This window comes from Oreochromis aureus, linkage group 16 (assembly GCF_013358895.1).
Source record: "Oreochromis aureus strain Israel breed Guangdong linkage group 16, ZZ_aureus, whole genome shotgun sequence".
In the NCBI taxonomy this organism is placed as follows: Eukaryota; Metazoa; Chordata; class Actinopteri; order Cichliformes; family Cichlidae; genus Oreochromis; species Oreochromis aureus.
Window position 1 is genome coordinate 17168161 of NC_052957.1, and position 13411 is coordinate 17181571.

General features: G+C 39.0%; 1 protein-coding gene across 1 annotated transcript in view; it reads right to left on the reverse strand.

Moving 5' to 3' along the window:
- The window catches only part of pde11a (phosphodiesterase 11a), a 49659-nt gene that overhangs the window by 31555 nt on the left and 4693 nt on the right, over positions 1 to 13411 (reverse strand). The window contains exons 3-7 of the mRNA XM_031743315.2: positions 4407 to 4496; positions 3637 to 3777; positions 3405 to 3469; positions 1629 to 1761; positions 291 to 366 (exon numbers count right to left, since the gene is read on the reverse strand). Of these exons, the coding sequence (XP_031599175.1) occupies positions 291 to 366; positions 1629 to 1761; positions 3405 to 3469; positions 3637 to 3777; positions 4407 to 4496 (505 nt within the window). The remainder of the gene's footprint in view (positions 1 to 290; positions 367 to 1628; positions 1762 to 3404; positions 3470 to 3636; positions 3778 to 4406; positions 4497 to 13411) is intronic.

Sequence of the window (13411 nt, forward strand, 5' to 3'; positions counted from 1 at the left end):
ACTGTGGTGGTGTTTTATGGCTTGACTTATTGCTATTGGTTTCAGCTAGGAACACTTACTACAAATGACTTTTAAAATGATATTTTAGGACATTGTGAGCTTCTTTGTGGCAACAGTTCATGTCCTTTGCAATAGAAAACTTGACTGCACTACACAGAAGCTATCCAGCACCTTAGTAAGTGCATAAAGTCATTTAGCCATCCCGGAAACTTTTAACTAGAAGAGTTTTAAAATCTATGTCAAAATCAAGTATAATTAAGCACAAAAATCAGTTCAGTGTAAAAACTTACCAATAATTTGGTGGTTGCTGTTCCATATAGGGACACAAAGCACTGAGCGGATATGGAAGTCAGAGAACTGGTCTGCCTGCAAAAAGTGGAAGAATAAAACATTATAATTATTCTACATAAAATGTGTTTTCATACTCTAAATGTGACATTATGTTCTAATTTTTGGTTGAGGTACAGTAGCTTTATGTGATCAGTGTTTTGTTTTTCTCACCAACATCATGAAAAAACTGGTGAAAAACTTGTTAAATTTGATTGTGGTTATAATTATTCTTTATTTATACAGTGCAGTTTAACATAGTACAAATATAAAACATGAAACTGATGTACTGCACAGAAGTTTATAGCTATAAGCCATAAGTCTATAGATATTTCTAAAATAGTTCCGAATCACTTTCTTTAAAATCTCCACTTTGGGGCAAGGACATGGACAGAGGATGTGCACTCAAATGCCTTTGATATTTAAAACAGATTACAACTATTCTGAATGGCTACGACATTAAACTGATGCAATTGATACTGATTTTAAGATTATGTTTTTATTGTAAGTGCAGCATTGACAGAATACTTCTGTTTGGAAGATCAAGTGCAGAATCAGACACGTATTGAAAGATTTTAAATGATAGCCATGGTACTTTTAATAAATCCACCATACCAATATTACCTATGTATACATGTCTCACCTGTAATAGAAGTGCAGTGCTACGTGGAAATGTCAGAAATGCAGAAAGCAGGTTGTAGTAGTGAACAGCAATTTAAATTTATTGGAAGTCTGGTGGTAGAACTGTTACTTAAGATTGACCATATCAACCAGGATTCTGCAGCTCTGAACTTTTCTAGACATTCCCCGGAACCGGTGCATGTAACGATGCAAATGTCAGACTCAGCTGGATCGGACACTAGCCAGACTTTTACCCGCCAGCTACACTCTCCCTCACCAAAACCCCACAGAGTATTTCAGTTAGTGTGAAAGTGTCTTAAGTAGAGCGTTTCCTGCAGTGCAATGAGAAAGAACAACTCTGGAAAATGTACGTTTATGTGTGCAGAGAGCTATAAAGATATTTTCAAGAGGCTTCACCAGCCTAAAGAACTGGCAGCCAGTTTAATCTGTATGAGCTGTATGAGCGCTTTACCATTGCGTGAATCCAGGTTAAATGTGAGTTCAAAGTAAAGTTGCTTAATGTGAAAATTAGTAGTAAACCATCATACATATACACAACATAGCCATGTATTTGTCCCAACAGATAAATAAATCATAATCCCAATAAATCATATCACTTTTCTTATTTTTTTTAAATCCTAGTGATCTGACTTTTAGGAAGTATGTTACTGTGTGGTTACCTCAGCATCAAAGCGAGGATCCTGATAGGCGTCACTAATGTTTACAGGCAGTCCTGTGGAAGCCACCAGCTCCGCAATGCTGTTATTGATGAGCCAGTCTGAGTAAGATGATTTCTCCATGCTGTCTTTGAAACTATGGTCAGAAAAAAAAACAAGATAGATGACAAAAGACACATCATGGAGAAAAAGTTCTCAGCCAGATTTGTTTAATTTGACTGTGTGAGATGAGGTGAGGATATGTGAAATGAATCCTTGTGACCTAAAGGTTCAAAGGTTCAGCCCCAAACAACTGCTGTTCAGACCTTCAGAATTAAGTTGGCTTAAAGGGAAAGGTAATGTAGTTAAAACAACTTGTTTCAGGCCTGGGAACAAGCCAGTGTAGAATAAATTAATAAAGGATTAGCATGAACTGTGAATCACACATAGCTGCTCCAGCAGAGTCCAATAATAAAACAGGGAGCTGGAAATGAGCACAGGTCAGATCCCCTTTATACGGATTTAGAAATGTTACAATAAGCAAACAATGTTATTTTTAGTTACTTGATTTTTTTTTTTTTTAAGTAATGAAAGTAATGAAAAGTTAAGCATACAGTATGAGGAATTTTCTGATTAGACGGTGCCCCCACTCTCTGCCAGACACACCTGCATCACTATTCAGACTGTTTACATCTTATTGCGGGGTGCCATCACCAAGTTTTTACTTTCAAATACGCCAAGGTAAATGTTCAGTGTGGCTCATTTTGTCTTTTAAGGTTAGAAAAAAGACGGAACGACACAGATGTCAGATCTTTTGGATCCCTTTGATCTAGCGATACAGCTGTGTGTAGATGTGGAACCACAGCACAGCAGGAATAAACCACATGGGTGTGATGGCAATCTGCCTTACCTCCTGTTTCTTTTTTACTGTGTTTCTCTCCTAATTCTCTCTGTCTTCCTCGGTTCATCCCTCTCATAAAGGAACATTGTCCTTATGGGAGTAGCTGGGGATTTTAGGCACATCAGAAATCTTACAGTATCCTCACCTTTTGTCACCGAATGCATTTATTTAATTACACACATAAATTTCACTAGCTCTCTTGTTGCTGAGATGTGAACCTTTAGGAAAGAGATGCTTCAGGAATTTGCGCAGTTTTATTTACAAACTGGCTTCATATTTAAAATGTGACAGTAGCAACACATATCGGAAGGGAGCGTGCAGTCAGAAAGAATAAATTTCCCAGTCTAGCGGCTGAACATTTCTTTCATCATCGCTAATTTTTTAATATTGGTATTTCTTGTGTTATGATATTTTTAAATTACTGTTATAGCTACTGTAACTACTGCCTCAAAGTGACCATATCAGTTACAGCAAGTGCAGGACTTGGGGGGATAATTTGTCTTCCTTTTCAGCCCTTTTTTTCATCCATAAACATCCTACGCAATATTAAGCCTCTCTTTCTCCACTCAGCCATGCCTAGCTGTAGAAAGAAGCAGCAAAACCCAATTAAGCAGGGCTCCCACAGTATGCCTTCTATTCAGAATCAGCATATTACTCCCACAGCACTACATAATAGTCAAATTTTATACATATTTTTTTGTCCTTGATGGACGCTCTGCAGATTCAAAAAGGCTCTGTGCTGAATGCACAGGTGCCATGTTGCAGATATGACTATTTAATGAGAACGGTAACGGTATGATGAGTGAGGAAATGGAAGGAAAAAGTATGGGGGGGGGTTGTATGGGTTTTTTTTTTTTAATCAGGCCAAATGTTACTGAGGTGCTCTGAATGAAACATACCTGCTTTCGGTGTCTGCGCTACACTTAGGGGAGAGCAGCTCGAACGACTTGGTGAACTTCACAACCTGAAAGATACAAAAGGGAAGAAATCACAACAGCTCATGGACATACAAAGTATTTACTGGAAAAAAAAGGGGGGGGGGGAAACAGAAAACAAAACAAAAAAACAAGAACGCACATGCGCAAATGCACTGACATATAAACAGCAGGACAGCAGAGAGAAAAACAGTACCGGTGACTCAATGTCCTCCAGCAACTGAACAGAGCAGCGCTCGCACTTAAGCAGCGTCTGGGCACGGTGCATTATCTTCCTGACAATCTTCTCCAGGTCAGTCTGTTCTTCAAACAGGTCATTGACTACTTCCAGGAGTGCCTAAAGACCAGTGACAGAAAACGTTACCACTGGCATTATTCCCAACAATTCGAGGATGAATAAAAAAATCTGTCAACAGGTAATAGTGATGACCCTTTGAATAAAGATGTTTTGCCTCGCTCAGCTTTTGGAACCTGATTATTATCATTATCTCTAAACCATAAACCAACAGCACGATATAATATGATTACTTTGCCCAATAAAAGAAAATTAGGCCCTTTATCTCAGCGAGTGCCAATCGAATTTAATACACAAGCACATAAAAATCATGCGGTGTAAAGGAAGCTCTCCTCATTTTTCTTCTCTACTCACTGAACTGTGCACTCATTATGTTCTCTTCCATCACAGATCAATGCCTGTGACATGAATTAGTGCATCTCTTAACGGTCCCTAAGAGATTTAGATCATGAACCAGGCCCCTTGCTGGATATGTGCCCATCCCCCTCCACAGATCCACAGAAAATGTCCAGACAGGGCTGCATGCTGCTCTGAGATTCCACTGTAGTGGCAGCAAGTGGGCTGCTGCTGATCAATACTCAGCCTCAATGTCAGCATGAGGGGGGGAGGAAGTACCGCTGATCCTAGGGGTAGGTGGGGATTATTATCTTGGTTGGCCCTGTTGCCCTTACCCGACTCCTGTCATACTCCTTCCTTGAGGCGGCAAATAGCTGGGCGTTGGAGATTGCAATACCACAGAAGGGCAGGTACATCTGCAGCACCTGTGGACATATTCAACAGATTTGCTGACTAAATAAAGCAACAGGTTTGCAGTGCATGTTGAAATGAGACACATTTAATCTTTGAAACTAACCTGTAAGATTTCATGAAAAATCGTTTGAAGTAGTAGATATGCCACAAATAAAACATTATTGTTGTATAAAAAAATACAATATAATATTAAATCTCATTTGACTTATATGGACAGTTTGTTAGGTACACCTGTTCCACTGCTCATTAGCACAAATATCTAATCAGCCAATCACAAGGCAGTAAGTCAGTCCATTGGAATATGAAGACATGGGCAAAATGCTCTGCTGAATTTCAAACTGGGCATCAGAATGAGGAAGAAAGGTGATTTAAGTTTAAATGTGGCATTACTGTTGTTGCCAGAAACTGCTGATCTACTGGTATTTTCCCACACAACCACCTCTAGGGTTTACAAAGAATGGTCCATAAAAGAGAAAAAATCCAGTGAGCAGCAGTTCTCTGGTCAAAAATACCTTTTTGATATTAGACATGAGTGGAGAATAGCCAGATGGCTCGTAGCTGATAATAAGGCAACTCAGAAAAGCACTCATTCCAACCAAGGTAGGCAGAAGAGCATCTCTGAGCACACAATACATGAAACCATACCAGATTTCACTCCTGTGAACTAAGGAAACTGAGGCTACAGTAAGACAACACAAAAGCATGAATCCATCCTGTGATGGTTCAGTCTGGTTTTGATGGTTTAATGATGTGAGGGATGTTTTTTGGCACGTTTTGGCCCCCTTAGTACCAACTGAGCATTTTTAAATAACACAGCCTACCCAAGTATTGTTGCTGACAATGCCCATCCCTTTATGACCACAGTGTGCCCATCTTCTGATCAATAAAACAAAGTCACTAAGTTTAATTCACCTCAAACTGGTTTTTTGATCATGAAAATTAGTTCACTGTAGTCAAATGGCCTCCACAGTCACTAGATCTCAATCCAACAGAGCACCTTTAGGAGGTGGTATAAGTATAGAATTAAACTCCAGTCGTTATAAAAAAAATATATAACAAAACATTAAAATAATATGTAACATTTAGCCAAAAGACAAAGGTTTTTGCTTGTTTGTAACTCTTCCCTTTTAGCATTAGGAAATTAAAACACGAGTAATAATTTCATCCAGGAAAAACTTAGCTGTTAAACTGGAACAAATAAGAAATGGCCTTTCATTGGTGTTATTACTTGCTAGGAAAAATAAATCAGTTCAAGTGACATTTTACCATTTGACCAAATAGTCTGATTTACCGTGCCTGTGGCTCATAACATGAATTCCTTATTTCCCTCATATTTTCTTCACATAAATAATGTAATCACTTGATGTGGCCTGATTGCTGTAGCTAATATGTATGGTATGTATGAAATGAATTGTATCGGCAGTTCAGAGTCAAACTACATTCCTTGCTTCCTTACCACAGTTGATTCATAATAAATATCAATACGCACCTTACCTGTACAGAAGGCTGCAGTGCTACAAAAATATGTCTGTGATGTGAACGTGCGGCTTGAATTCTATATGACCGCAGTTCTCCAACAATGTGGCCTTATCTGTGTGACACTCAGCCCCCATAACATTAAATCAATAGAATTTAGGTTGTGTGCTTCCTTGCGCTGCCTCTTTGTTTAGTTGTCAATCTTTAGCATCTGGCTGCTGTGTAAACAATACAATCAGCACAACAGACGCACCAATATTTACCAGCCTTCAGTGTGACCTGAGGGTAGGGACATTACAACAATACATGAATGGGAAGTTACTCAGCTGTCGCCACTGATACAAGGATATCGCTTTCATCTTTCAGAAATTATAATCTATCAGTTCCTCATCAGCTGCAAATGAACATGTGGAGAACACAATGCTAAAGCCTTCTGTGGAAAACTACGCCTGTACCTGTGACCTACATCATCATCATCATCATCATCATTTATTTATATAGCACTTTAAAAACACACCTGGTAGACCAAAGTGCTGTACAATACTAATATGCACATTGTGATAAAAAAATAAAATAAATAAAAAATAAAAGAATAAAAAATAAAAATAAAAAAAAATCATGGAAAATATTCTTTTACGTACACCGTCGGTTCACAGCTTCTGCTGCCCTGTGAGGTGATAATACCACCGGATGTTACCTACTGAAGTTCAAACCAAGCAACAGACTTGGGAAGGTGATTTAAGTGACTTTGAATTTCTTGAACATGGCAGTGTTCTTTGTGCCAGATAAGCTCATCTGAGTATTTCAGAAACTGCTGATCTACTGGGATTTTTTTCGTTGATGCCAGAGGTCAGAGGAGGATGGCAACATTGCTTTGAGCTGATAGAAAGGCAACAAGTAACTGCAACCAAGGTGTGCAGAAGAGCATCTCTGAATGCACAATACGTTTAACCTTAAAGCCAATGAGTTACAATTGTAGAAGACCACACCAGGTGACACTGTTGGCTAAGAAGAGGAGGCTGAGGCTACAATTGATACAGGCTCACCAAAAATGTTGGAAAAATGTTGCCTTCACATGGCAAGCAACATCCTGCCTTGTATCGACCATTCAGACTGGTAGTGGTGGTTTAATGGTGTGGGGAATATTTTCTCTGCACACTTTCTTCCCCTTATTACTAACCTAGCATTGTTTTAACTTTACAGCTTGCCTGAGTATTGCTATTGACTAAGGTGGTCCCTTTGAAGCCACAGTGCACCCATCTTCTGCTGGCTCCCTCTTTAGGTTAGTGGCATATCAGTAACTTCCTAGTCTTTATTCCAGTGGTAGCGCTACTACTTTGAACCACTAATATAGCAGGAATTGATTGTTTCTGTTAAAAAGAGGGGATAATGTAGTGGTGGATCTAGAATTGCAAAGAAGGTCATTTTTTCTAGACCAAGGGTACCAAACATAAGGCCCGGGGGCCAGAATGAGCTTGCAAAAGACTGCAATTTGGCCCACTGGACTGCTTTGGAAAATGTGAAGGGGCACCTCAATTTTAGTTTTACAGTTTTTTTCTACTGATAAAGACCTGTCCCATGGTCATTCTTACTACAAAAATGCCAAAAGGTAATAGATAAACAATTAAATGACATACTTCTTGTTTCTTTCACTATGTATTTAGATCATCAGTGCTTAAAACTGGACCATACCATGAGAGTGGGTTTCCAAAGACATTACCAATGACTTGCAGGTCAAACTACTGTAAGGTGGTCAGTCCAAGGAGGTGTGCCTTTAGTTTACAACAGCAAAAACTGAAGCTGCATTCATTTTTCATCTCAGGCTGTCCATCATCTTGTATGACTGTAGCGTCTTTAGGTTACTGGCCTGGTATACTCAAGGTCAAATTCAGGCTGTGTGTGACCCATTATTTTGGCGCCCATACTCTAGTGACCGGGGAGTAAATTAATGGGGGATTATTAATTAATATTCACAATGGCTAGAAATGCATAGATTTAAAAAAAAAAAAAAAAAAGATAGCCTGAAAGAATTAAAATATGTTGCTCATCTGTTGAATGTTGAAGAAACTCTGGAGGGCAGAGTTATAGTCTTGTGTATTTATAATTATCACGTGATATCAGTCAACGTTAAAGCGTAAATCCTCTGCTCTCCCATCTCTTATTGGTGTGTATGTTACGATACATTAACTACATGTTAAGTCACTTTAATTAAAGACATCTTTAATCATAACGTGACACAAAACTTACTCAGTCATGCTAATGGGTAAAGTGCCTTGTGCAAATTTTTTCAGATGCAGAAAACAGATGATGCTGAGCAATGAGTTCATACATAATGTATTTCAGCTGTCCTATGGAATTCTCTAATAATGATCTTCCAGAAAGGCAGTGGCCATCAATAGCCCCAGCAGGAGCAGATTCATTAATGAGCAGGACTTGGGGGATGTGGCTATGGATCTGCCTGTGGAACTAACAGGCATACCCAAGAAAAGCACTGCTTGCTCTAATTACATTCTGTCAAGCAGGCTATTATACAAGGTTGCATTACAAACAAGACATTTTTTTGCCTAGAGACCTCTGGACTGACCAGTAAAGAGCAGTTTAATAACAAAGCTAACTGGCCACCGCCTCAGGGACTGTCAGTTCCTCTAACCTCAGTGACTTCCTTCTCTGTAACTGGAATTTCAAATGAGAGAAATCAAGGAGAATTACACAGACAATACTTTTTGTCTCCATTTCTCTGTGTGGATATCAACTTCTAGTTGACTTTTAAAGTTGCGCTTTAAAGCTTTGCATGTGTGAAAAGAGGAGACAGTTGTTTTTAACGAGGTTTGTAGTCAGTGACAAAAAAGAAAAGTTCTCCCCTTCCCTGACATTACATGGATCTTGATTTACAATAAGAAAAGAACCACAGATTCTTCACTTATCTTAAACAGAAATATATATTAAATTTATTCACTCAAGCAACAAGTAACTCACTGAGGCTGAAGTGCAGTTTGGGATAGAAAAATGGACTTTGTGTTCCATAAACCAGAAAGCTGATTTAGTGATTAAATCTACCCATAGAGGCATCAGGTGCACTCCATTAACATCAGTGTGCTGCCACTATATTTGGCACGGTGGTTTACACATGCTAATTTCTTAGCTGAGAAAATTAGAGTAATCAGTTATCATTAATAGTTCGGAATTCAGAATGGAAATGAATTTACTAATTAACACTAGAGCGTGATTGTGTATCCATTCAGAAATTTCGAAACATCCTTTTCTGGCTGCTTATACAACCAACATATTCCACCCACCTGTGGAAATTAGTTTAGATGTTTTATTTGTTTTTATTGTTTTTTATCTAAACTTTGTTTGGAATTAATAAGCAGGTTAATAACGTACTGTGAAATATGAGGATTAAAGAGGAAGGCATGCACTTAACTTAGTTCTCTCTTTACACACAATGTAACAGTTATGCTCAGCTTTATTCTGCTTTGTTCACTGGAAGGACCCACAGTCTTCTAGTTTTTGCTCAATACTACACTTTCTGTACTACTTTAAAGGTTTGCACACTTTTTATTTGTCTGACACAAACACTGCTTTAATTTAATCTAGTACAGGTTCCACTGTTACCGACATGTTGGCCTCAACAAGTCAGACACAGGAGGTTTTATTTTTTTATTTTTTTTTATACTCATAGATTAGTTTGCATACAAAAGGTGAATGTAGCCAATATGACATCACCCACCAGTTTGTAGAGTCCTATTCTGAAGCCTCCGATTATGAGTATTTGTCTATACTGCAGCAACTTGTCAGTCACATGTATATGTCTTAAAGCAGCGGTCCCCAATCCCCGGGCCTCGGACCGGTACCGGTCCGTGAGTCGTTTGGTACCGGGCCGCGAGAGTTGAGGCTCAGGTGTGAAATGTATGGTTTTCAGGGTTTTTATCGGTTTTCAGCGTTATTTTGTTATCGTTTTTATTGTTAACTCGGTTTTCCTGGGTCTTTTCACGTGTGTTATGAATAAATCTTCGTTTTTTCGGTACCGGCACTAGTTTTATTTTGTTGTATTTATCCGCGACACCTTATTGCCGGTCCGTGAAAATATTGTCGGGCATAAACCGCTCCGTGGCGCAAAAAAGGTTGGGGACCGCTGTCTTAAAGTATAACCTATGTTGATGTTCTGGAATCATAATGTACCAAATAAACATCTTGCTGCATAAAAAAAGACTTGAAACTGCAACCATAAACTCATTGATGAGGTATTAAAGCAACTAAGAAGTATCATTTGATCCTAAACTTCTACACAAGTGGACTTTTTGCAGGAGTCGCACCCTGCTGGACGTTAGAAATAATGCAAGTTTAAGGCTTTTCAGACCTGGAATCTACATCCATCTTTTATATACAGTTTTTCTTCTCAGACTGACCTGGTGCAGCTCGCTCCCTTACATATATAAAAGTAATGTGCATATATTTAACTTTGCTGTTGCCATCAAAGGTAGATACCAGAGTGAATTGTTAAACTAAAGTCCCTAGAAAGCATAACAGAAGACTAATTTTAACCAAATATGATGACTGTTAGATAAACATGATCCAGTATTATACCTTTAACATCAGAAGACAGTCAGATAAAGAACAGAATCAGACCTTTTTTAAACATCTGAAAAAATATTGATGATTACATTTTTCTCATCAACTGTTTGTTTAGTGGCTGAGGAGGCAGGTCTCCTTTTACTGTGTGTGGGTCACCCCTGTGCAGTATCCACAGAGTTTAATACAGCAACATGCAAAGATCTATGTGGATTTCTTGTGATAGTTTCCTTCTTTTTATCTTAGGCACTTTGCAAAGAGCAGCTCTGGTATGATGCACTGCTTACATTTGATTTGATCTGATATCCTCTAGGATTGTTTTTTTTTTTTTTTAAATTACGGCGCCAAGCTGAAATTGTGTTCTTTGTTCTTTAGCTGCAGATTTACATTGGGAAACTGTTTGAAAGTGGTTATTAACTGAATTGCTTTGAGCCAATTTGACAGGGAATTTGGCAGCCAGAGGGAGCACTGTGGTGATGGGGGGGACTGCTGTTTGACAATCAGCTCACACAGATGTTGAGATATACTGGCAGATGGAACCTACATGGGAGAATTTTAATAAAAGTTAATTCACAAGAATAACACATTTCATATCGGATGTATTAAAAGGCATGCGAGACAAGAATCAAGAAAGTAATGCGAAATATAGAGATAGGAGGACGGGGTCAGTTTGCACTCTTAAATTAAGTCGGTAGCCAAATTCCTTTGCAGAAGATAATGAGACACAGCAATTATACATGGGCTGAACCATTTTCAGACTCGCCAAAGGTCTCAAATCTTGAATGTCAGCAACAGAACAAATTTAAGGCTGTTGGGATTTAAAATCAAGCATGTAATGTGTTCAAAGTCCTGTAAATTTTCAGCACAATCATTTAAGGATAAACGTAAGCTTATGTCTCTAATGGAATCTGCTTTGAAAGGTATGATACATTTTCTTATTACAAGGTCTTCCATAAAAGCAGGGCTGCAGCTGTGCTGTACAGGGAGCTTGCTGTGTTCTCTGACGCTCACATTGCATTTCATTACTAATTCAGCTGTAGCCATCCCAGGCATTAGTGTGATGTTAATGAAATGTGAAACATACTCAAAACAAGGGAAATGAAAAAAAGAATTCCTAATCTGCATCTATTATAAACAACGCATCGAGTCTGGAGATGTAATTTTGACGGCAGAGCAGCAGTGGAGGAAAAACATACGACAGATAATTTTTGCCACAGTGAAACCTGACGCTTAAATAAAAGCACAGCTAGCTTTGTGCTGTCATGTTTCATCTTTCCTCTCCTTTAGGGCCTCGTGCAATAAGAGAGCAAGCCGCTGTATCGGCTTTTCACTGCCTTCCTGCTACGTCTATTCAAGCGCGCTGATGGACTCAACACGTGCTCCTCGTGCCTCTCTGACAAACGATCATTCACAAACAGAAGGCTATCTGGATCACTGTGGGGATGTTGCTCCCCTGTCAGCTGCCTGAAATTTAAATATTACATTAACTCACTGACAGCGATGGCTTTGTGCTGGGGCTGACAACTTGACCAGTGTGTTTACTAACCAATGGAGTAATATCCTGGATGGTTCTCATCCGAGAGTCTGCTTTCGTCCTCTTGAATCATCTTTAAGTAACTTGGCTGCACCAACACTGCCACAAATCCCACGGTGCTGCCGTTGGCAACCATTCAAAATCACACAAATGGCGCAGTCCAAAGTGGTGACAATAAATTAATTGCTGACACACTGGATATTCTACTCAGCAGTAAAGTGAAGCATTAACCAATGCGAGAGTCTGACCAGCCAATACTGGTGGTATTAGCACAGTGCCCCGGCCCTTTACAACATACCGCCTTAAGAAAATTTAATGACAGATGATTCAGACAGTGGCGTTAATTATTTAAATAATAAATACTGAGTCAGTTTGGACTCAGGAATGAACACAGAAGGAGAAAAAATGATCTGCTGTTTATCAGATTACATATATACACTCACTTTTGCGTTAAAAAAATGCCTTAATTCTTCATGGTACTGATTCAAAAAGGTGCCGGAAACATATTCACAAGATAGCATCACATAGTTACTGCAGATTTGTCAGTTGCACATCCTGGTGTTCATGAAGCTAGTTTGAGATCATCTGAACAGGTCGGAAAGGGATGGACATGGTCAGCAACAATACTCAGGTAGCCTGTGGTGTTCAAAAAATGCTGTTTGGTACTAAGAATCCCAAAGTGTGACCAGAAAATATCCCAGACACTATCATACAAGGGAGGATGGACCCAAGTTTTCATGTTGTTTACGCAAACTTCTGACTCGACCATCCAAATGTCACAGCAGAAATTGTGACTCATTACACCAGGTAATGTTTTTTAGCCTCAGATTCCTGTTCTTAGCTGAAAGGGGTGTGATCTTCATCTGCTTCAAGGTGTGGCAGGCTGTGTGTTCTGACACGCTGTTCTGCATGCCTTGACTTTGAAAAGTTATTTTGGTTGATGCCTTATTCACAAAGGGCTGCCACGCTGGATGGATCCACATTGTTAATTTGGAACATCCTTTTACACTTACATAATCCTCCAAAGGATTTGTTTCAACTCTCAGGCTCAAGCCAGAAATCTTTTGCATTTTAGGTGAGTGTGTTAACTGGTTATTTGAGCTACTTTTGCTTTCCTATCAGTTCAAAGCTGCTCAAAGCAATCCCCCTCTGACCTTTGGCATCGACAACATATTTTCTCCCAGAGAACTGCCGCTCACTGGATATTTTCTCTCTTTTGGACTATTCTCTGTATACCCTAAAGATAGTTATGTGGAAAAATCCCAGTAGGTCAGCAGTTTCTGAAATACTCATATCAGCCCATTTGGCACCAACAACTATGCCACATTGAAATGAACATGAAAT